Genomic DNA, 23,558 nt, shown 5'->3' with positions numbered 1-23,558 from the left:
GAAGGATGGAGGTCAGGATAATTCTTATCATTTCTAAGTGGCTGCAGCTGGAGAGGCAGGAGAGCTGCTGCTGATGAAACAAGGCCCATGGAGGATGGGAAGTGGCATTTGATGAGCCGTGTAAAGAAGATGCAACCTTTTGCTTGTAAATTAAATGTTTGTATCCACTTCCTAAGCACCTGCTTGTAATCCTCCCCAAGGATTTAATGGATAAATACTTTTAAGTAGCTAAGTGGTTCAATAGTCTAAGGCCTATTGATTTTCAATGGGATTTAGGTTTGTAAATCGCTTAATCTCCTTCTAAAAAGCAACCTTTTGTAAAATAATCTGAATAAGGTCTCAGATTAAAAACAGAGATTTTCTGAACACAGACCTTTCAGTCACAACAAAGTTATCAGATTTTTTTAGCTTTTATGTTCGCTTTTTCTGCAACTCTGCTAAATCTTGCTTTGAATCACTATCTTCTACGTTTGCAAATAAGAACAGGAGATGAAAACAGAAATACTACTGCCTTTGGCTTTCTCTCTGGATGTCTCTTGTGCTTCAGCTGCAAGACATGCTTGAAAATGCAGAAATACAAAACCCTGACAGCCTCCTCTGGGTACATCAATATGTCTGTGGCACTAATTCAGGGGTGGGAAGCACCATACTGTGGTCTTAAAATTTGCCAGAGCACTGCTTTATTTCTTTTTTGAGTTCACAGCCTCTTACCATGAGAAAATAGATTAGAAAAAACTATTATTTTGAGCAGTGTGGTGTTCTGCATAATGTTCCGTTTTTATTTCACTATTATTGAAACAGAAGATTGATTTAAAAATCTGGTTTAGGACCAGCAAAGGTGGCAAGTGCACCACAGATCCGATTTGTGAAATGATTGCTGTGCTTTCTTTGGAAGCAGGACAGCAATTATTTACGCATCTTTAAAGAATTCTTCTTTGAGTAATGAGCATGGAAAAAGGATTGGTTTCCCCCTACCTAAAGTGAAAAAAATTGCAATAACAATTTTCTTCCTGTGCTCTTCTACTTGGAAAATTGTTCTGACATGCCTGCCCAAACAAAGGAAGGGTACTTTTTTATAATCTTCTGGTCATGAATATCATTGGTATCTTTGAAAAATATGTTTCCATGCCATGCTGATGAATTTTGTGCTTTAGACTTAAAGAACTCTAGGTTTAAGTCTAATCAAGTTACTTTCTGCTGATTTTCAAATGTAAAAAAAGGTGATCATTTGATTATTATTTTAGCACTACTGACATTTAATTAAATTGAAAAGTACATCTCTAAGTATCAGAGCTGAAAGTGTCATTGAACTAGTTTCCTACAGATTTGGATGTACAAATGGAAGAAATAGTATTGCATATGAATGTGGCTCTGCAATAACAAGAATTCTCTGCAGGAATCCTGTATAAGGTTATATATATAAATACGTGTGGGTCTAAAGAGATAAATTGCATTTGGCTGCTTTGCTGTCTGAATTTGTCAAAGCTACAGACCAAATCCTATACTCATTTCTGAATTTGTTCATATCTGAGGAGTTCATTGACTTCTGTGGAATTACTGTCATTTTAATTGTTCTAAAGAAATAGATTTAAGTTCACAAAATCAGGATGATTTTGCTTGAGAAGAAGGTAATAATAGACAGATGATTAATAGATTGTTACATGCCCAATGAGGTATTTTGGACCTTGTAGAAGATAGAAGGACATTAATTATTTTGACTTCATACAGTCCAACCAAACCATTTCAAGTTTTGCTTTTTGGTGTAAGAACAAACATAACTTTTTCCATTTTTCATGTAGAGTTTGAAAAAAAAAGGGAGGGTTGTTGTCTAGATGTATACTTTTTATACCTTCTCTGGTGTAATATTTTTTACATGGGAAAGCGTTCTTTTAATTTAATTTTTTTCATCTGATGTTATTGCACTGGTGGGCAGAATGTAGCCAGTGAGTAAGCTAAAAATGTAATTTAGATGCTGAGGTGCTGGGTATAGAGAATAGTTTCATGCTTCTCTTGTGCCCAAGCTATTCTTTGTCTAGCATTTATGAGAGTGTGACTACAAACAAGAGCGAGCAAACCTTTGTGCCGTAATGGTTGGACTAGGATGACAAGGCTGGGGACATCTGGTTCTTATCCTACTTAACATTTTTGAAATACACAAGTGTCCCAGAACAAACCTTGGGACAAAGTAGGACAGATGGATGAGTCCTTTGCAGCTTCTCTTCCCACAAACAGGAAGAGAACCCTCAAAACACTTCAAGGCAGAGGTGCCTGCTTTGAAAATCTTACTGCTTTAGCAGATGAGGTGGCCTCAGGGCTTCAACTTGTCCTTCTGAGTGTGGCATTAAAGAATCTAAATGCAACGTATTTTACACAGAGTAAATAGTCTAAATCGGGTGCCAGAAATGAAACCCAGAACTCCCAAGATGTTTTTCTTTCCCCAACAGGTTAGCTATGATGGAGAACTTCATAAGCACCCACAGCTGGAGGCTGATTTAACAGCAGTGAGAGAGATCTATGGACCTAATGCAGTATCTCTCAGGTATGCCATGGGCCTTTCCCTATTGTGGAACCTTTAATGTTTTGGACTTTGAGTTCTCTATGGACCTTCCCTGACTGCCAAAGCACAAGTGCTTTCTGGTGATCTCTGCGTGTTGTGTGACAAAAGGAGGGAGCACTGCAAACCAGCATCAGTGCTGGGTTTTTAGGGGTTCTTCTGTTGTTCAGCATGGTTGCAAGTAGCTGTGCTGAGAACAGCCCTGTTCTAAAACATCATTGTCTTTTGCAGTTCTAGTCAGGCAGTTGTGTTTTGTTGTAAATTACTATTCAACATTTCTCTAAACCCTTGTTAAACTCTTTTTCTGTCATATTCTATATTTTGCCCTGGAGGGGAACAAGAGGAATGATAAGAGATTTAATAAATACTTTCCCTAGGGAACAACTGAAGGAATTGGATTTGTCTAGTCTAGGAGAAAAAGAAGGAGAGAGAAGACACAAGAACAGTTTTTCTTCTTCAAGAAAGCTGTTTGTAGGTAGAAGAAGGGATCAAATACTCTGTATTGTCATCATGAGAGAGACAGTAAGAAGCTAGGGTTTGATCAGAGATTAGGGAAGTTTTCAGGTTGTGGGGAAGCAGTAGAACTTCGGTCAGATGTGAATTGCTAAGAGTAATTACACACTGATTCTGTTGGGCATATATGAATGTGCATGATTCTGCCACAGTGCATATCACATATATATTTTAATAAGCATCAGGTATTTTATAACTTCATTTTCCATCAATGTAATCTTAATAATTCCATAAAAATAGCAGGTAGGTAAGATGTAACAGACCTCTCCTGTATTACAAGGAAAATATGAAAGTTGTCCTACAAACCAAGTAAGGAGAAGAGAGATCATACCTGCAGCTATGGTGTGCTTTTCAAATTAAATGGAAATTTGTTACACGTCAAGAACCTGGGGAATCGAAATCTGAATAGCTCTGAATGTTTCCTATATAGGTTTAGGAAACGAATAAATGTTTATTTGCTAAACTGATTACTATGAAATTCCTTCGAGCTCTTAAAATGGAAACATTATGTGCAACCTTTCAAAAACTTAAATACTTATAGTTTATTGAATCCCCTGTTTCACTGGAAACACTGTGATCCCCTTGAGCTCACTCTCATAGAAACTGGCACCTGGGGCTGCTTTTGACACGTGTAAAACTTTATTGCTTTATCCACTCTGCTGCATCTGAAAATATTTACAAATTCTTGGAAATGCACCCCACAGCTTTAAGCGTTCATTTTCATCCTCCTTGTGCAGCTCCACTTCTCTAAGAGAGAAGTTTGCCTGACAAGGGTATCCACTGAGAGTGGATATTTCCTAGACAGTTGACCCTCCTTTCAGTAATCTCTTGCTGTCACAGAGTCAGTTTTACATGTAAAAGTGATATTTCTGTACCTGCCTGCTTTCCACCGCTGCCGTTAGAAATCTGGCCGCAAAAGCCCTGAGAAAGTGATCCATCCAGCTGATCTCTTTACATTGCTTATTCATTTATGGGCAGAGGACCTCTGGGAGCTTCAAATGCAAGATGTGTTGACGAAGCTACTGTAGACAGCAAATCGTAAGATGCAAGTGTTGGAATAAAACATGCTTTCCTCCTCATGTCAGCTTGGGAAATTAAAACTAGACTTAGCATCATGTGTCTAAAATCCATCTTCTAGGATAGTAGTGGGGTGGGGGCAAAGGGATTTCAAGTGAATATGGAAATGTCACAGTTAAAACTGATTTTTATCTTACTCATTCTTCACTAATCTTTCTATTCCATTCGTTTAACCTAATGGAATAGGAAGATTTCTCACTTTTATTTATAAAATCATTCTTGTTTACAGCCTTTTGAATCTCAGTTTTGTGAGTAACACCAGCCTGCATTCATAAAAATTACTTAAGATACCATAACAATGTTTGGATTATCTGGAAGGTGAACAAAAAAACTGATGCCACTGTTGTGTAGGGTAGTGGCTAAGCCATTCAGTGGGTGGAGAACCTCCCTGTTTTAAGCCAGGTTTTCAGTGAGCTGTAGGAGGTCAGTGAGTGCCTGTGTGGCACCTGCTCCACTGTCACCTCGCCTCTGGGTGAGGTGACACTGGAGCAGCCCTAAAGGTGGCTGGGAAGTCTTCTGTAATACAAGAGGCCCTGTCCTGCTGTTCACCTGCCCTGTGTGTGCAATGTGTGGGCAGACCTGATTTAGAGAGTGAACTTGGGTTTTCCCTGACCAGAGAGAACCATTGGGTTGCTGAATTTTGGTGGAAGGGGCTCCCTTCTCAAACTGTGCAAGAGCTCCAGCAATTTCCAGTGCGAACTCAGCCCTACCACAGCTGAGAGGTCACTTTGGTAGGAAGCAGTTACATTTTACTCTTTTAAAACTGCCTGATTGACTGATTCATGCACAACTGCTGCTCTGCACTTAGTCAAGTTTAATAGAAAAGCATGGAAGTCACTGTGACAATAAGCAGAGGAATGGAGTTTCAAAGTTAAAAACATCCTAGTGGCTGGAAGCTAATCTGCGAAAATTTGAGAGATAGTACTTTGACAACATTGTCCACTGAAGTAATGTAAATGAAAAGAAAAAGAGATTTTTGTTTAGGTGTGTGAATAAGTACTTTCTAGCTCTATTTTTCAGAAGTCTTAAAGTACATTGAGGGAGGGCAATCAGAGTCAGAAGATAAGAGGCAGAAAAGTCACAATTTAAATGTAAGATTTCAGATGGCAATGAAATACCTGTTAAATCTGAATCTTGCAATACTACATATAACAGATAAAAAAAGGTAACTATTGCCTTGAGCACATTACAGGGCAGTCTTTATTTTTGACAAAAAATGCTTGAATATATGAAGCAATCCCCCAGGTATATCGTGCCATCCTCTAGGCTATGTTGTATTTGTCTTCAGTGGTTTTTCCGAAGCCTGTTCTTAGGTTACTGGCTGTTAACCTGAAATACTTTTGAAAATTAACAAGGGTTTTCTTGTGCCATAAATGGGAGTAGCATGTGACTATTAATTTTTCTTTGTTCATCTGTGCAGTAAGTGAGACAGAAATACGTAGCAGCAATGGAGAGATATTTTGGGGGAATTAGTGAAAAAGCAAGCCTGTTTAAGCAAGAGCCTCTGAAAAAGCTTTTAAGTGCAGCAGACGGTCACCCACTGGAGATATTGATCCAATCTATGTAAATGTGTATTTTAGAACTATACTGATTTTACAGATAAGATGATCCTTTATAAAATCTTCTGTGTTGTAAGTACTCCTGGATTGAGGAGTATCTTAAAGAGCTCTAATGTAATGTAATTATTTCCTTTCAGGGAATATGGAGCCATTGATGATGTAGATATTGATCTACATATTGATGTTAGCTTTCTTGATGTAAGTAATCTAATCACAGAATTACATAATGAACATTAATACCCATTTAATTTCTCTACACATCAGACTCTCCAGACAACCACTGATACTGTCCCTTTTTTTGGGGGACTTGATCTTCACAAGTGGGTGTCACATTATTGATTGATACACAGTGGAAAGGTTTTCTTCACTTTTATGACCACATTGTTAAAATGCTGTGTTAGGCTTTTATTTGCCACATGTGTATTTCCTTCCAAACATTTTTTGTGAATGGTAAATGTTTTAATAAATATAAATGAAACACCGTTATTTTTATGTTAACCTAGGCATGATTCAGGTGAAAGCACTTCTTGCAGTCCTGAAGGGAAGAGGACTCTGTCAGGAGTGCTCCTGTACAGTGACTAGAGAGAGGCTTGACTGGCAAAGGGGCAGTAGTGCTGTTTCTAGGCTGGCAGCACAGCGTCTCTGGCTGTTGTGCTGTCATTCAGCTTCACACTTCCTCACCTCATCTGTGCAGCAACTTCCTGGCCTCTATATAAAGAACAAAAATGAGAACTCTTAAGGTCATCATTAGCTTCTGTGCAGATATGTCTTATTTTCAGGTCTGCATAGCACAAAATACAGTTATGGAGCCTTACTAAATTTTTAAGAAAATCTGATGATAGCTTGAATTATTTAGACAAGTTTTAAGGAGCAAAAATTTCCTTAGCCCTTAGTTATGGGGCTAATTTCTATTCTGGTTTTGTTGCTCCTTTGCTACTCAGCTTTGAAGCTGTACCTGTTGGTAGATGGGAATGTCTCTGCCTCTGCATGCAGAGTTGTGTATAAACCTCTGCTTGGTTTAAGGTCAATCATGAACTGGAAGTAGTCTGATACTGCTCTTCAGGGGGTGTTGACGTGCCATAATTTGTCCAGAGTCTAATGTGTTATGTTGGAGTAGATGCTAAACAGCTGTGTAAATGGATGGATGGTGTTTATAGCAACCCTAAGGTAGACTGACAAAAAGCAGTAGTTCCTCACAGTGGCTAATGATGTCTGTTGTTGTCTTTTTGTCTTACACTAGGAGGAGATTGCTGTGGCTTGGGATGTAATTCGCACAGAGCCCATAATAGTGCGACTGCACTGCTCACTTACACAGTACCTAAATGGTCCAGGTTGGTTAATTTAGTATTATTCTTCTTCTGTGCCTTATGTGGTGTCCAGCCTGAGCCATGGGGCAGACACTTACTCCCGACCAAATCTTTGACCCTGCTTGTGCTAACTTCTACTGCTGAGAGGAGTCCTACTGATTTGAAATTAGGCTGACATGTATTTGCATGGCTGGGCCCTTCTTAGTGGCACAGGCATCTAATTTAAAGTTTCATAGGTTGATTTTTGGAACTTATTTTCCTAATATCCATTGAGATGCAACTGCTTTCCCTAGGAACCAGGGTTAAGCAGTAAAGATTGAGAGTTTGTAATATGTGATTTCCTCATTTTTGAAATCCAGCATCATCTGCACCGATGAGATGTGACTGATAATGAAGACATACACAGACCTGTGCAGCACATTAACATGCCCTTCTTCATGCAGCTTTAGAGAGTCAGGCTATGGTAATTGCCCCTTAAGCTTCTGGTTTCCACATGAGTATTCCAGTGAACTCTGGAAATCTTCAGATTTGAAAGAATTTTTAAGTGAGTGAAGTGTCTTCATTAGAGAAATGTGGCCAAGCTCATGAAGAATCAACTGATTTTGAAGATTTGGAAGCATTCATGTACGAGAGTCAACTTCAGATATATTTTTACAGTGCAAGTCAGGCTCAGTTTGGATAATAACTTGCCCAACCTTGGAGACTTGCAGTACAGGCTGTCAGTTCATGCTTTTATCTGTGGCAGAACTCTGCCTCTGGAAAACGAATAGATATTTCCAGTCCTGTTTAGCAAAATCTGTCCCAGTGAGCTATTTCTGTAGGATATGTTGTCCGATGATTCTAACTATAAGCTATATTCTGTTAATTCAGATAAGCATTTCATTATACCAGTCCTTTTTTCCCCTTGACTGTGGTCTTTTTGTCTGTGGTTTATTACTTCAATCATTTTTGTTAATATACAAATCTTAAAGTATACACTTGCAATAGCAGGAAGCAGTATTCAGAACATTCCCATCAAAATGCGATTCAAAAAAATAAAGAAATGCGGCAAATATGAGAAGGTGAAGTGTGTAGAACGGCATGGAGTGAGAAGTGAGGAGTCACAAGAATATATATTCTGCATCACTGACAAGGTTAAGGTGGCAAACATAGTTGCCAGTGCTGCAGCTGAGTGCTTGTGGGAGTGCCGGAGTTCTGAGAAAGGCAGGAGCAGGGCCACAGGCAAGAACATTGCTGACGCTGGTTTTATGAGCTCAGCTGCTGTTGCAGCCATGTCTCTTTATTTACTAGCAAAGCACAATGAGATTCACCATCTTTTGTGTTAATTATGTGAATTCCTCTTCTGTTTTCTTGAGAATACAGAGCCAGAATTTTATGCTGTATCTTTTTCTGCTGTACTACATTCTATTGATTGAGAAACAGGAGCACAGTGCATTGCAAAGCGCAGTGGGGGATATGAGCACCACCCTGTAGCTGTGTAATGTACTGATTTTAGATAGTTCTTCTAGTTAATGGCTTGTCTCAGTAGTGTCTGCGTGGGCAGTTTGTCCCTCATGCTTTAGAAACCTGTCTGGGAGAGGATGAATCAGCCAGTGGAGATACTGGCATGTCTCATCTGATTGTGGAGTCTAGACAAAAATTTTGGTCTAGATGTCAGATTTTAAGATTGCTGATTGTAGGTTTGATGATATTTAAAGTATTCCCCATCCCACCACCCCCCTGCAGTGTGTCTGAAATTTGACAATCCAAAGATATTGCTGTAGTTAATGAAATTATTCAGCCCTTTTGGAAAAAATCATTGGTTTGTATTTAAAAGATGAGTTTATGTTTGATGTTTTTTGAATAGTAACATTAGAGGAGAGGTAACTACTGACCTTTGCACTAAGTTAAATTGCATGGCAAACTTAGATATATTGTGTTTAATTATCAAATTTAATCTATTAAAGCAGAATTAAAGTACAACTTGGATATTCTGAATAAAATTCTGCTGAGTGGCCAGAATAAAATCAAAATATTGATTTCTATTTCAAATAAAATTTGCGCATACCCCAGATTTTTTTGTTTTAACTTCTTTTTGCTTTTACTTTGGTCATTATCACCTTATGCAATACAAAGTATGCAGTCTATTTGTGCTTGTAATATGTTTTAGTTGTTGTCCTGCCTTGAGGCCCTGTGGCTCTCTCAACAAGTACTGGCTTCCATCTGCCACTTCTATCTAGGAAATGTTATTGAAGGATTTAAGTAATGCCACTAGCTAATTTCCATCCTTTACCCTGTTCATTTGCAATTTATAACGTGAATATGGATATACCAGTGTTAGGACAGCCCTTGAGGTAATTTCAGGGTAATCCTTAGCCACTGGAATTCACATATTGGGCACTTAGATGATGGTTTTTGATCTTGTATTAAAACACCCTCAGAAACAAAATCCAGGTACAAATGAATTCAGTTTCAGTCTGAAACTTTGTAGCCACAGGAACTCTGCTGTGTATAGACTACTTACTTGGGAAAAAAGTTTAAAATATTAGGTGAGACAAACTGCCAGTCCAGATACATTTAATCTGATGCTACTTGGTACTTGCATAGTGCATATGTAAAAAAAAGGTATATTTTTGTAAATAAAATGGGTGGGAAGAGATACATTTGGGAGAATTCCATGTGTAAAATTGTAAATTATACTGGCACAGGTTTCAAAAAGCACCATTCCTTTCTTAACATGCTTAGATGTCATGTCCAGTCTTGCAGTCTTGCCATTCAATTTGATTGTCTATAGCCAAGCTCCACAAAGAAGAGGGTCCTTAAATAAGACTTACGTGGTCTCGCATTTGTCATTACTGTTGTAAGTTCATGTATCAACAAAATATCCTTTTTCCCTAGTGCCAACTGTGGATGTATTTCAGATCTCTACTAAGGAAAGATTTGGGCTGGGACATCAGCTGAAAAAGTAAGTCTAGAAAAGTACAAACCCATGTTTATAGACAAATATTGTACTCTTCTAGTTTACGGACCTTGTCAAGTAGAATAAAATCCATGTCGTCGGGTTTGTTGTTGGATCAAAGTATCTTGAAGTTGTTTATCGTTAAATCAAAGTCAATATTTGCCATATTAAGTTCGGGTTTGACAGCTGTTGATGAGAACCTGATTTGTGTTACTTGCCAGGGTTTTCTGTCACTTTGGTGCCTTTTAGGAAGTAAGCTGTAAAAGGCATAAAGACCATATCTAGGAATGTTCAGTTTCATGTTTCTGTGTAGATGGTGAAGCCTCTGAAACAGGAGTCTTTTTGAGCTTCCCACATACCCTTAGGGGACTATGCTTTCATGGTTGCCTCTAGGATACACCACAGAAATTAGGCCATCAATGTTTTGAGGACAAGATGGAATACTCAAAAATAGGATAGTCAAAAAAACTGTCAGTTTCATGTGGTCATAGTACAACTCTTTTTAATACAATTTTGCTGAGTCATCTCTTTCCACATGCTTTTATACATGTAATAAATTTTTAAGTATATAGGCTTTAGTATCTCACATTTACATCATTAAGAAACCCCCAAGGGCAAAAAAAACAAAAAAATCCTGTTTAGTGTTTTAAGAAATTCAGTGCAACATTTTCATAATCTTAAAAATTAAGCAGGTTATTAAAATCTCTATGGTACATGACTTTGAAGGAAAAAAAAAAGCAATGCTCCCTCAAAATGAATGGTCTCTGAAAATTTTTGCTATTTCCCCTGTCTGTGATTTTTGCACCAGGTAATTACTAAAGGTTCCCATATGAGATTTGCAAGAACATAGCGGCACAGTTCACAACTGAGCAGGAGCAAAAATACCCATGAGCCCAGTGGTCCCACATGGCTGTGGCAATGGAATATTTGTTTTTTGCACCAAATTCAGGCTTGACTTTATCACTATTAAGACCCCCACTGCCAGATTAGTCAGAGAACAAGGTTCTGCTTAGCCATGCAGATGCAGTAGCTTGTGGTCATGGGAGAGGTAGACCCCTGCAGCTGGAATTGATGCCTTGACTCAGTTTGTCTCTAGATCTCCATGACAGGTATAGTCTGCATAAGTTTTGCAGTTGCAGTGGTTCTTTACACAGACTCTATTCTCATTAAGAGTCCCATATTAAATTAGTTCTATGTGTTAAAAAAGGGGTTTTTGAGGAGCTGGGGCACCCAATCACTAATCCACATACGTGACAGAAAACTTCAGCTGTAGACTGAGAACACTGCGTTGTCACCTGAATGGTAACCACTGAGACCATAGTATTAAAATGAGTATGTCCTGTCTGGAATAAGAAAACCTTTCTTTTCTATCTTAATTTGCAGAATCATGCAGACATTTGTTACACAACAGTGGAAGAACAGTAAAGAAAAATCTAACTGTACGCACAATAAGAAGGTGTCTGACAAAAAGGTGAAATCCCCTCTGCACATCTTTTCTACATTGCGCAGGTAATAGCAAGAAAAATGAGCTGTTATTACCATAAACTGTTCACAATCCACAGCAGGCTTCACAAGGTGAAAGCTTGACTTTTCTCCACAGAGAAGTTCTCTATTTATATCTTACCTCATGGGTTTCCTGTCCTTGCCTTGCATGACATCAGGAGTGAGCTAGGTACTGTTGCATCTTCTAAGATTATTAGAAGCCAGAGCATTTCAGTGCCCCGCTCTCTGAAACAGCCATGTTACAACTAGAACTGGAAATAATTAATTTGATTTTAACTTGTCTTTGTATTTTTATTTTATCTTTACTTGAATAGCAAGAATAAAATAAAAGTAATATATAGCATATGTTATGCATATTTAAAAAAACTGGTTTTCCAGCTCTTCTTTGTACAGCAGTTTGTATATTTAGTTTTTTAAAACTGGAATGATCATAACTGAAAGAATGATTTTTAAAGATGCTGAGCACCCTCCCCTCTCCAGTATTTGACTACATTAATGTTTTCCACTTCTGAAATGCAGGCACAGAATTTCAAAGAGAAAAGGCATTAGAAAGCGTAAGAAAGAGTTAATGAATAGTTTGAATGAATTTGAATTTAATACGATTTCTGCCAGTTGCTCATTCTCGTAAGTATATGTAGAATCAGGCTCTGATTTTACCTCTTTCAGGGTTGTGACTATTTACTCTAGTGTGTTTTCCTGATTATGGAGGGTTGACAGATCACCCCTTCGATTCAATTACTGAATTTGAATCGAATGCTTCTTTGAATATCCCTTCTTTTTGATGAATTTTACCATTCTGAATTCAGAGTATGAAAAAGAGATAGAGTACAGCAATCGCTCAGATTGAAAAAGGAGGGAATGCCAAAAATGACAGAAGATTGTCTATTCAAAGACAGAGGAGGAAAGACAGTGTTTTGAGTAGAAGTCTTACCCATTCCCTACCACACAACATACCCCTGCCAAGCACAGGCTGTAGCTTGGCACTTGTTTTTATTCAGAATGGGCATACAAAACCAGCCCGTTATTTTTCCTCTTGGTTTGGGAGCTTAAGTCCAGTAATGGCTCAGCCCAGTTGCAGGGACCCTCTCTGTTCCCAGAGCACCAGTCCTACCTCCCATCTGCAGGAGGGTGATAGTGAGCCAGCTGCTTACAGTGAATCAGCAGCCTTCACGAGCATCCTCCACTGTCAACACTTGCTAACGGGGTGGGGAAACCTGCCAGCCTCTCCCCTTGGGTTTTTGCTTCTCTATTTGACGCAAAAAAACCCCACCCAAAAAAAAAAATACACCACCAAAAACCAACAACCAAAAAAAAGCCACCCAAAAAAAAAACCACCAAAAAACCAAAAGCAAAACAAAACAAACAACAACAACAAAACCCAAAACAAAGAAAAGAAACTCCAAAGGTTGGTGTTGCTTATAAAACAACGGAAAATGATTCAGCATACCTGTTACATGTTCTTTGCAAGGACAGGGGAATGTGAACCTTACAGAAATGTGACAGTATGTGTGAATGTTGTTTCATAAAAACCTTTTGTTCTTTACTTCCTGCATTCATAATTTAGGTCTCTCACATTCTCATTTTTGGTGGTACAGAGTTAGAATTTGTCTATAACCAGAAAGAAGGGTAAATTTGCCTTTCACAAAGTGCCCAGGTTATTATGATGATTTTAAAATAATATCCTTCTCATCTGAATTAAATTTAATGTCTCCAAGTTTCACTGCTCATTGTATCTCCCATTGGATCTGAACATAGAATTTCTTATGCTGTTTCTAGAATACAGTATCTTTCATGGGATCATGCTGTGATCATTACATAGAAAAGATAGATTTTTATAAGGAAAATATGTTATAAGAGGTGGATTTCATTTTGAAGATAATTTCCTGAATAATTGGTTTGTTTTGAGACATAGAAGACCTTACAAAAAGCTGTAAGGTCTCAGCTCTAACTTCTACTTAAGTAGTTGATTGGCTTTTTGATTGATGAGCTCATGTGTAAATAGGAGTGAGTTGTTTGTTTTGATATTGGAAGATGTTTTATGTACATTTGTTTATTAAAAGTTTGTGTTGCATTTATCACTAGTGAAAAACGTAAACACAGGTGACATTTAGAAGTCTTTACATCTGTGTGATCTTACTTGTTTTGCCCAGGATTTTGATTATTCTCCAACTTTTCCATGTTCTTTACTCTAAGGTCGCCAAGTTATCCTCCACCCGGCTGTGGTAAGAATAAATCAAAACTGAAGTCAGAACAGGATGGCATCTCCAAGACTCACAAACTACTGAGAAGGACTTGCTCTAGCACAGTGAAGGCGGAGGATGTGTGTGCCACAAAATCTCACAGAACCTTTGGCCGCTCGTTATCGAGTGACCCTCGGGCTGAACAGACAATGGCTCTTAGATCGCACAAACTGCTGAGTCGTGCTTGCTCTGCAGCTGTCAAGCAGGAGGAGTGCATCACTTTAAAGCCCCATAAGGTGTTAAATAGGTCGTGCTCTGGGGATCCTCGATGTGAGCACAACAGCACCTTGAAGCCCCACAAACTTTTAAGCAGATCCTACTCCAGTAACCTTAGAATGGAAGAATTGGATGGATTGAAGAATCACAAGTTGCTCAGCAAGACTTACTCCAATGCCCCTAAATCATCCAAAATGGAGCCTTTCAAGGAGTCCACCATGGCAGAGAGCAGGAGGCTCTCTCTTACCTCAGGGCTTATTGGTATCTTAACACCATCCTCATCATCACCTTCACAAGCTGCTGTGCGTAATATTTATTTTGTATTCTGCTCATTTTCCTCCTGTTATTTTCCAAATGTGCTATCATGCATTTTGTGCGAAGGCATTAATACTTAGGATACATGATAGTGACTATATTAGACATACTAGAAGGCAAGAGCAATGAAGTCAGCTTTTCGAGGAGGAGTCAAACAGCTGTGCATACACATATACTTAAGTTATAAAATCAGAATTTGCTGGGCTCAGGACAGAGATTTTATGTGTCGTGTTGAAATGCAGCTCAACGCACAGCTGCTGGCCATGGGAAAAATTCAGTCACGCATTTCTTCCCTGCATACTTCCTGCAGGAAGAGGAGAGAGTGTGCACCTCTTGTGCTGCAAAATTAGGTTGGTTGCAGAGGACTTTTCTCATTTCACCTGCTTGCTTTGTGGGGGAAACTATTGTCCATTAGATGGTTTGAGTGCCACATCACCTCTCCTTCTAGTCTTTGCATCTGCCATCATCATCATCATCATCATCATCATCATCATCATCATCATGAGCTCCACTGGATCATCAATCCAGTATGAGCTCCACCCTCATACTGGAACGAGCTCAGTCATGGTTCCATCCACTTCTTGCACATTTGTGATTTGTGAAGGGTTAAACTTAAACTTTCAAATGTGCTGGGGGACATCGGAGGCCATGCAGGAAACTGGGCCCATGCTGGCCCCTCTTACTTTCCACAGAGACATGATCAATTGGGAAAACAAAGGGCAGCATATGCTCTTGCATTTAAGAAAGAGCTTTCAAAATCTTCTGCCTATACCTCTTAAAAGATGGCTTTTTACTTTAGAAAGAAAGTGGGTTTGTTTGCAGTTTTTCAAGGCAACAGCCTGGTTTTTGTGTTTGATGTGGGGAGAAGTGTTTAGAAAATAGTTCTCTCTACTCCCTTTGCCCGGTGGTACTTGGAGGCTGATTCTTCCTTCAAATGCCATACATATGTTTAAAATAGTGCATTCTAAATAATGAAATTACATTGAGAGTGCTATGTTTCATGGTAATTTAGTTTAGTAAGCTTTAGGCAGTACTCTTCAGATCTAAAGGCAGGGATACACTATCATAAGATCATTTATATGTATGCTGTGTGGTTGATTTATGTGATGTGCTCAGCAAAATTAATTTAAGATGAGCCATCAGACTTTATTCTTGTTACAGTTTAGAGCTGCACTTTTTTCTGATTCAGCAGAGGATGTATTACCATAGCAAGACTTTTCTCTCCTGACATTAATAGGAAAAGTCCCTCTGGTGTTTAAGGATAATGAAGAGCTGACCAGGTTTCATTACTGATGTTATCAGCTGATAAGGAAAAAAGGCAAGCCCTGTTTGGCAGCCTATAATAACTACCCATAATTTGTTGCTTCAATGCACTTTGAGGAAAGATCATCACATGCATGGTCAGATGTAGTTTGATTTTAGTGGAAGGGCATCAAGAGTCTATTTCACATTTTATATGCAGGCATTGGATATATGGGTAGCCTAGGAGCCCAACTGCAATCTGAAGTCAGTGGAATGTAGGAGTGATGAATCAAGATACTGAGTTCTCTTCAATTCTCAGTTAAAATATGAGAGTCTCATATATGAATACAAGTAGGATTGTTTCCCAGAAGACAAATGAAAAAGCAGTTAAGCAATTAAACAGGAGAAAAATGAAAGAAAATAACCTATTAAAAAAACCTGCCAAAACACTGTCAATGGAGCTGATGTAAGTATTCAAAACAATGTTTGATTGAAATAGTTGTCAATCTGGAGGGAAGTCTGACTCTTGTTAACAGAAGTTACTTCTAATTTATGTTGTTGTGTACTGAAAGAAAAATAATTTGAGTAGTATCTGAGCATAAAGATCTGCTAGCACAGTGTTGCAGAAGTGAGACCTTAGTACATATAAAATAAAAAGGTTTTCAGCTTTACTGAGAGTTATAGTAGTCTTTCAAGCCTTAACATACAGCCCATATTTGGATAGGCAATACGCAGTGAAAACACAATGGAAGTTACCAAACTTTAGTTTATTAGGATGGAGTGAAGGCACTGGTGTTTTCATTTGAGATTAAAGTTTCTCAGATGGTGAGATACAAATCTTCATCAGATTTAAGAACTAGAAAGAAATACTAAAAACCTACACCATTTTCAGTAAACAGTAAAAGGATTGATTATTTGTAATGCCTGGTTCAGACAAGTGAGAGATCTCTTTTGATGCAAAAACTTACAGATGCTTTTACCATTTCTCTATAATTAGTCTGCCAGCACTGAAGTTGCCTCAACTTTTCCCTTGCAGCAAAATTATGGTGCAAAATGCATTCCAGTGCGAGACCGTGGCTTTCTTGTGCAGGTAGGATGTCATGTGCTATTCATATATGAAACACTGTGGAGCATGAGCTGATTGTTAATTATTTTTAAGCAGATGCTGTTATTCTCATTTTCATTGTTCTCAGACTATTGAATTTGCTGAGCAACGGATACCAGTGTTGAATGAATACTGTGTAGTTTGTGATGAACCTCATGTGTTCCAGAATGGCCCTATGCTGAGGGTAAGTGGTGTGATGGTAAAACAATGCATTTTATAGTGCCTTGAATAGCTGTGGACCATACAAACTTGTTGGAAAACTGTTACATTTTTTCAGATGAGTTTCATCCTAATACTCTTTTGAGATGCAAAAATATGAAGCATATTAACTAGATTTTGCTGTAAATTTGGAAACAAAAAAAGTCTTAAAAGGAAGGGAGAGAGAAGTTAGGCTTGTATCCTTCCATAGAAGTGTAAAGTGGTATGTATTTCACTGAACACTATTGTGCTGCAGAAGTCACAGACAGATAAGAAAGAGAAGTGCATTAGAGTGTTTTCCCAGTGCTCTGGCATTCTTCTGAAAGCTTAGGGCCCCTCATTCCTGAGCTTTTATCAAACCATGACCACGGGATTTACATACACTGGTGTTAATGCCAGCACTCTCCGAAATTCTTCTGACCTTGTTTTGCTCACAGACTGCTGGAATGAGCTATTCTCAAATGTGATAAAAAAGGCAGTAGAAGGAGATGTTCTGTGAGCTGCCTGATCTAGCAGTGACCCAGTCTAGGAGCACTGTTGTGGCTCAGTATGTCCAAAGTCTGGCCACTTAGACAGCTTTTCCCTTCATTCCTCTATGATGGGGACCAGAATTTTGCCTGCTGACCATTGTAGCCTCTCTCATGCTGTTGGTGGAGCAGTGGAAAAGAGTAAGATTGATCATGAGAGACACACTGCCTGGAGCTGCTGGATCAGTGCAGCTTTGTGAAAGAGTATATTAACAGAATACAGTTCTTAGCTTTAGGACTGGTCTTACAGTTTAGAATCCTCTTGTTTCACCTGCCCTTCATCCAGTAATGAAACATGAGTAACCTAAAAAGATTAAAGCCATGGAAAACTAACTCCAGTGAATAAATGGTCTGATACCAGGCAATTTCTCCACAGTGTGGCCAGCAACTACGCATAAGCTGAAGCAGATCTTGTCTATGATAGTTCCATGGAACTAAATTCTGGAGGATTCTTGCTCTACCTGGTAGCAGAAGTCACCTCAGTGTCACTCCCCATGACGCTGACTGGCACCAGGGTCAGGCATTCTCACTGCATGCAGGATGTGCAAATGGGCTGCTGGTAGGATTTAAAAAAGCTATTCATACCCAGTTAACACAGTTTAAGTCTTGGTTAAACCCTTATAGTTTTGGATATTCAATCAGAGTTATTTTTGCCTCTTCAAGCTCCTATCTGTCTTTTAAAAGCAAGGTTTTCTGACAGGTTTATCAGTAGCCAAAACTGATTAGAAGCCTGTAAAAAGGCATCAGTTCCTCACTGTTTGTCTTTGAATGCTCTGCTATGTATATTACCTGTGACAGAAGGAGATAAGACAAAATCAGTAATGTTTGAAGAGTGATTAAAGTTTGAAAAACATTTAAGTTATTGGAGTTTATCTGTTATCTATAGGTCAAAGCAAACAGTAGGATTTATTCTATTAAAAAGAACCAGAATGTAAAGTTATCTGCTCTATATGAAAAAAATCCAAATTCCTTCTTTTCCACTGTAAAGATTAAAACCTCTCAGAATTACTCTTTTGTGTCTTCAGTTTAAAGGATCATTTTATAGCTGTTTAAGAGTTTGTCATCATTTCACAACAGAAGAAGCTGCAACCATCTTTGCTCCTGCACATATATTCATCTCTGCCTTTGAAGTAGCATAACCTGACAAGCTTGGCAAAAACGAAAGAGTGTCATTATATAACCTAGGAAAAATTAGATACCAGGAAGAAATCTAGCATACTCTGTGTATGCTTGAATGACTCAATAAGCAATATAGAGCCATTAATGAGTTTGCACTTTTGTAGAAGGTGAGAAAGGATCTCAGTGTGAATTGAGCATTAGCTTGCCCTGGAGTGTGTTAAGGAAATTTATGTTTCATTCTACTGAGAGGTCTGGCCAGGGGCAGCTTGAAGAAGTCAGTTTGTGGGGGTTATATATACATGCTTCAGCTCAACACACACATACACATGCATGCATACATATATATGTGTACATAAATAACATGTGTGAGGAGAAAGAGCATTTTCTCTTTAGTACTGCTGCAGGAGCAGATCTCAGAGCGGAGCAGAAATTGAGTACTTTTGTTACAAGAAGGCAGCAAGCTTTCATTTAAGCCAAGACTGCATGCAGTGTAGCCTTATTGAGGATCCCTGGCCTTTGTAAAGAGTTCTTTCTTTAGATGCCACAGTAACCTCACCAGGTTGTGTAATGGTAGGTGCCTTGCCATGGTGTGCTTAGCAAAAGTATCCAGATCTCGTTTCCTACAGATGCCTGCATCCCAAAGGCATTACATGATAGGCTCTCTCTGCAGCAGGTTGTGCCACAGGATGTGCCACAGGCTGTGTAGTTCTGGGTCATTCACCAGTTTCTCCCTTTAAAGTTTAGTTCCTCCACACAGTTGCACACAGGTTCATGTCTAGGTGTGGGTACTCTTAATAGTGATTTTCCCTTCTACATTTTGGACCTTTTTTTTTCACCAGCAAAGACCTGTTAAATTATAAAAGCATAATAAAGTAACTGCTTGAAAAGTTACTTTAATATGTATATAGGTTTGCTTTTCTGATCTTTTATGGAGTTTTATGCAGTTATAAAGAAGCCACAGAGAAATTTGATTCTCTGATCCTCCCATATGTCAGCCTGGTGCCTTTCCTGATCTATAGTGTAGTTTATTAATTGTCTTAAATGCAGTTAAAAAAATTGAACAATTTCTATCACACAATAATTACAGTCTTTTAATACTGTGAAGTTCTATGCCTACTTACAAACTCTTGTGCTGGACATAGTTTTTTGTGCTAGTTATTACTGACTTGGGAAATTCAGATGTCTCATCCTCACAACAGCTGAAGAAACATCTGAAACTGAGAGATAAAGTTTTTTTCTTTCTGCAGGCTATCATTTTATCTTAGTTATAAAGTATCTTTCAATCAATCTCTCTCAGCAAGCTTTCTTCTCAGTATTGTGTTTCATTTGCCTAAATAAATTTTTCTGGGGAAGTAGTCTGGCTTTAATATCTATTTCAATTTAAGTTACTTTTTAAAAATCCTGACATCTTTTTTCCCATAAGATAGCAATCACATGATGACAACAAGATGTTTCATTTTGTATGGCTTTATATGGGCACAAGAGCCACATGGCCGACGTATCAGTGTATGGAAGATTCTGTTGCAGAACAGCTGCATGACACGATTGCATATGTTTGACTTGGTTTTACAGTGGACATCTGTCTTGCTCCAGAGCCCTCAATAATTATCTGATCATGCAAATCTTCCCTCCTGGTTCAAGGATCCCTTTGTACATTGAAATCCTTGGATGTTGTTCGGCCTTCTTAGTCCTTTATTGAGGATAAATAATGGGGCTGCTTTATTGCCTTACTGAAGACAAATAAGTAAGAAATTCTTATATTTCTCCTAGGAATTTCTTTACAGAGCAAAGTGAGTATCTTTGAGAATAATCAGCGTTCTTTTGAGCTCCAGAATTCCATGAAATACAGAAGACCAGACTTAAATACTCAGTTCTTCTGTGTACTCCACAAGTTTGTGTGTGTGGAAAACAAAACAGATTTGGTAGAAGAGGTGACCTTAGTACATGCCCAAACCTAATACCCTCATGAGGAACTGCACCTGTATGACTGTGAGGGAGAAGAACAAAGGTTCTCTTGAATAGAAGAAGGAGCATTGGAAAAGTACTATTACACATCATGAAGTTGTAGCACTCTTCTTTATAAAGGCTGATGGTCCACTGATTTCATTCCATCCACTTAAAAAAAACCCCAGTAGTAAAGTAGGCAATGTTTTCCCTTAAGTATTCACACCTTCCCCAGATAAGATGGGGATGAATGAAAGTTCTCATCATAGCATGTTTCTTTTGTATTTCTTTCAAAAGCACAGTGAGATCTAAGTATTATTTGCAGTGCACCAGAAGTTATAAAAGCCAAATTGGATGTTTAGAGGTACACACTTATATAGAGTACTGCCAAAATCAGAAAATTACTTGAAATCACTGCGTGGAATGATTTGCAGTTGTTCTGCAAAGCAGAGGAAAAATACAGTGAATACATGGATCCTAAGAATAAAAAATATTATTTAAGCTCTTACATAACATGGATCAATGCTATTTCATGCAGTCATTTCTAATGATGGTCGGAATCCTGCATATTTCACTTTTCACAGAAAGATTAAGAAACAGCTGTGAAATTATTAGCAAGTGTTGTGACTGCAGTCTATGCATCCAAACAGCTCCCTAAACTCATATGAAGAATCACAGAGCATCTTCCTGCAAGGCAGCCTGTGCTACAGAGCTCTCAGGAGCTCTGCCATCTTCTGAAGTAGCTCCTTGCTCTGTTTTGAAAAAGGGGGAAGTGAAAGGTCAAACACAGTTTTGAATGGAGGAGACACACAGAAGGCAGACATGGCAAATCTACTGAAAAAAGTGAGGGCCTGGTCATTTGAATTGTTAGCCTCATGTTCCCATCTTTGAGTTTGTTTTCAACAGAGAAGTTGCTCAGATGAGTGAGAATGGACTATTATTTGTTTGTAATTAATGGCTAGATTTGGATTGTCTCAATAGCATTGTGAAATGCTTTTTTCCCCCTAACATTCTCAAACAGTTGGTATTTCATTCACATCTGTGTTGTTTAAATAGTTACATAAATTATCCTGATTTCTGTCAAACTACAATATTAGATTAAATATTAGAAACTAAGGAAAGTTGAATGGAAAGTTGAATGAAAGTTTCCACAAAACCCATTATGAAGTACTGAGAGATTCTTGCATAGGGCATGTGTCTCTAGTGAAAAATTCCTGAAAATGGAATTTGTTTCATCCACTGCCTTTCACTGGCTTTTGAAGATCTCCAAGGATGGAGACTGCACAGCCACTCTGAGCAGCCTGTTACAATGCTTGATAAAGGTTTAGGAAAAACTTATTTAGCTTTATCTAAAATTTTGGATAAAGTTTAGATAAAATTAGTCCTGTATGAGGGAATAAAAGTTCTGACTGACCTCTAAAGGTTCTTTTCAAGCATCTGATTTGGTTCATCTATCTCAAAAATGTATTTTCCAAAGCAGATTTAAGAATGTAATAAAGAAACCGAAGGATTATTTGGTTCAATGTTAGAAGGCTATTAACTTCTTTTAATGCTGTATGAAAGTCTTCCTTTTACTATTACTAGAATATTCTGGGGAAGGACAAAGTTGCATTTTAATAATGCAACAGTTTTGCTGCTGTAACAGTAGAGAAATAAGTTGTTTTAGGAATTAAGCATGTACTTTTATTACAAACATTTAATGTAATGAGATTGCAAGTCGCTAAGAAAAGTGGTTGTTATATTTAAGGATCTGAGTAAAAGAAGTGCAATAAAAATGTGGTGTCATATTTGAAGACTGGAGTAAATAAAATGTCAGTCCTCTATTAAAGGGCAAGAAGGAGAGGATCCGGAGAACTCCACGCTGGTCACCCTCACCTTGATCTGTAGGAAGGTGATGAAGCAACTAAGCCTCAAAACCATTTCCAGGCACACTAAGGACAAGAAAATCTTCACAAAGAGTCAGTATGGTTTCACCACTGGGAATTCATAGTTGACTGACTTGATTAAACTTCTTTGAGGAAGCGACTGCTCTGGTAGATGAGGGGAGAGCAGTGGATATTGTCTGCCTGGACGTGAGTAAGGCTTTTGGCAGTGTCTGCCATAAGATCCTTTTAGACAAGTTGTTGATGCGTGGACTAAATGAGGAGATGGTGAGGGCGTCTGGGCCTCGAGTGTGATGTTCAGCTTGGCAAAGTCTGCTTAGAGGTCAGAAACACACGGTGTACCCCAGGGGTCAGTAGTGGCTCCAGTCCTGTTTAGTGCCTTCATTAATTACCCAGATGATGGTGCAGAGTGTATCCTCAGAGAGTTTGCAGGTGGTGGAAGAAGTTGAGAAATGTGCAGTGCTCCGGAGCGAGAACACTGCACTCCGGAGTACTCTGGGCACTGCTCAGAGGGACCTCAACAGGCTGGAATAGTGGGATGCCAGGAACGTCATGCAGTTCAGCAAGAAGGGCAAAGTTCTGAAGCTGGGGAGGAACAAACCCAGGCACCAGCATATGCTGGGGGCCACCCAGCTGGAAAGCAGCTTGGCTTGGGCAGGAAAGGACACCAGCTTGGACACGAAAAAGCAATGTGCACTTGTGGTGTGGAAGGCTGCCGGTGTTCTGGGCTACGTTAAACAGCAGAATTGTCTATGTGTGTGGAGAGATGTGATCCTGCCCCTGCTCACAGCCCTGGTGAGGCCGCACTGTGCCTGTTCTGTGCTCCTGAGCACAAGAACGGGATGGTGCCACTGGAGACAGTCCAGTGAAGGGTCACTAAGATGATTAAAGGAGCTGAAGCACATCACATAGGAAGAAAGGCTGAGAGCCTCGAAGAAAGAAGGCACAGCTGGGATCTTACTAATGTCTGTAAATATTTGAAGGAAGGGTGCAAAAAGGATGGGGCCAGGCCCTTTATGGTGGTGTTCAGTGGCATGACAAGGGGCAGAGGATACAACCTGAAATACAGGAGGTTTCAGTGGAACAACAGGAAACCTTTTCACCATACCTTTTTCATCTTTTCTGAAGGTGACTGAGCATGGGAATAAATTGTCCAGAGAGGCTGTGGAGTTCACATCCATGGAGAAATTCAAAAGCTGTCTTTTCAGGGCAGCTGGTTCCAGGTGACCGTGCTTGAGCAGGGATGTTGGACTAGATGACCTGTGGAGGTCCTTGCCACCCTCAATCTTCCTGTAGATCTTATTCAGCTTTTACATAG

General features: G+C 38.9%; 1 protein-coding gene across 6 annotated transcripts in view; it reads left to right on the top strand.

Moving 5' to 3' along the window:
- Positions 1 to 23,558, top strand: part of PARP8 (poly(ADP-ribose) polymerase family member 8) — a 119,180-nt gene that overhangs the window by 66,525 nt on the left and 29,097 nt on the right. For 5 of the 6 annotated variants that reach the window (XM_059874052.1, XM_059874056.1, XM_059874055.1 and 2 more), the window contains 9 exons: positions 2,445 to 2,539; positions 5,841 to 5,901; positions 6,944 to 7,034; positions 9,888 to 9,954; positions 11,332 to 11,457; positions 11,971 to 12,075; positions 13,645 to 14,209; positions 16,501 to 16,554; positions 16,658 to 16,753. In XM_059874052.1, coding sequence (XP_059730035.1) covers positions 2,445 to 2,539; positions 5,841 to 5,901; positions 6,944 to 7,034; positions 9,888 to 9,954; positions 11,332 to 11,457; positions 11,971 to 12,075; positions 13,645 to 14,209; positions 16,501 to 16,554; positions 16,658 to 16,753 — 1,260 coding nt within the window. The remainder of the gene's footprint in view (positions 1 to 2,444; positions 2,540 to 5,840; positions 5,902 to 6,943; positions 7,035 to 9,887; positions 9,955 to 11,331; positions 11,458 to 11,970; positions 12,076 to 13,644; positions 14,210 to 16,500; positions 16,555 to 16,657; positions 16,754 to 23,558) is intronic. The other variant, XM_059874053.1, reaches the window with a different exon arrangement.

This window comes from Haemorhous mexicanus, chromosome Z, assembly GCF_027477595.1.
Source record: "Haemorhous mexicanus isolate bHaeMex1 chromosome Z, bHaeMex1.pri, whole genome shotgun sequence".
Lineage (NCBI taxonomy): Eukaryota > Metazoa > Chordata > Aves > Passeriformes > Fringillidae > Haemorhous > Haemorhous mexicanus.
The sequence above is the reverse complement of the archived record's forward strand: the minus strand, read 5'-3'. Positions and strand labels throughout refer to the sequence as shown.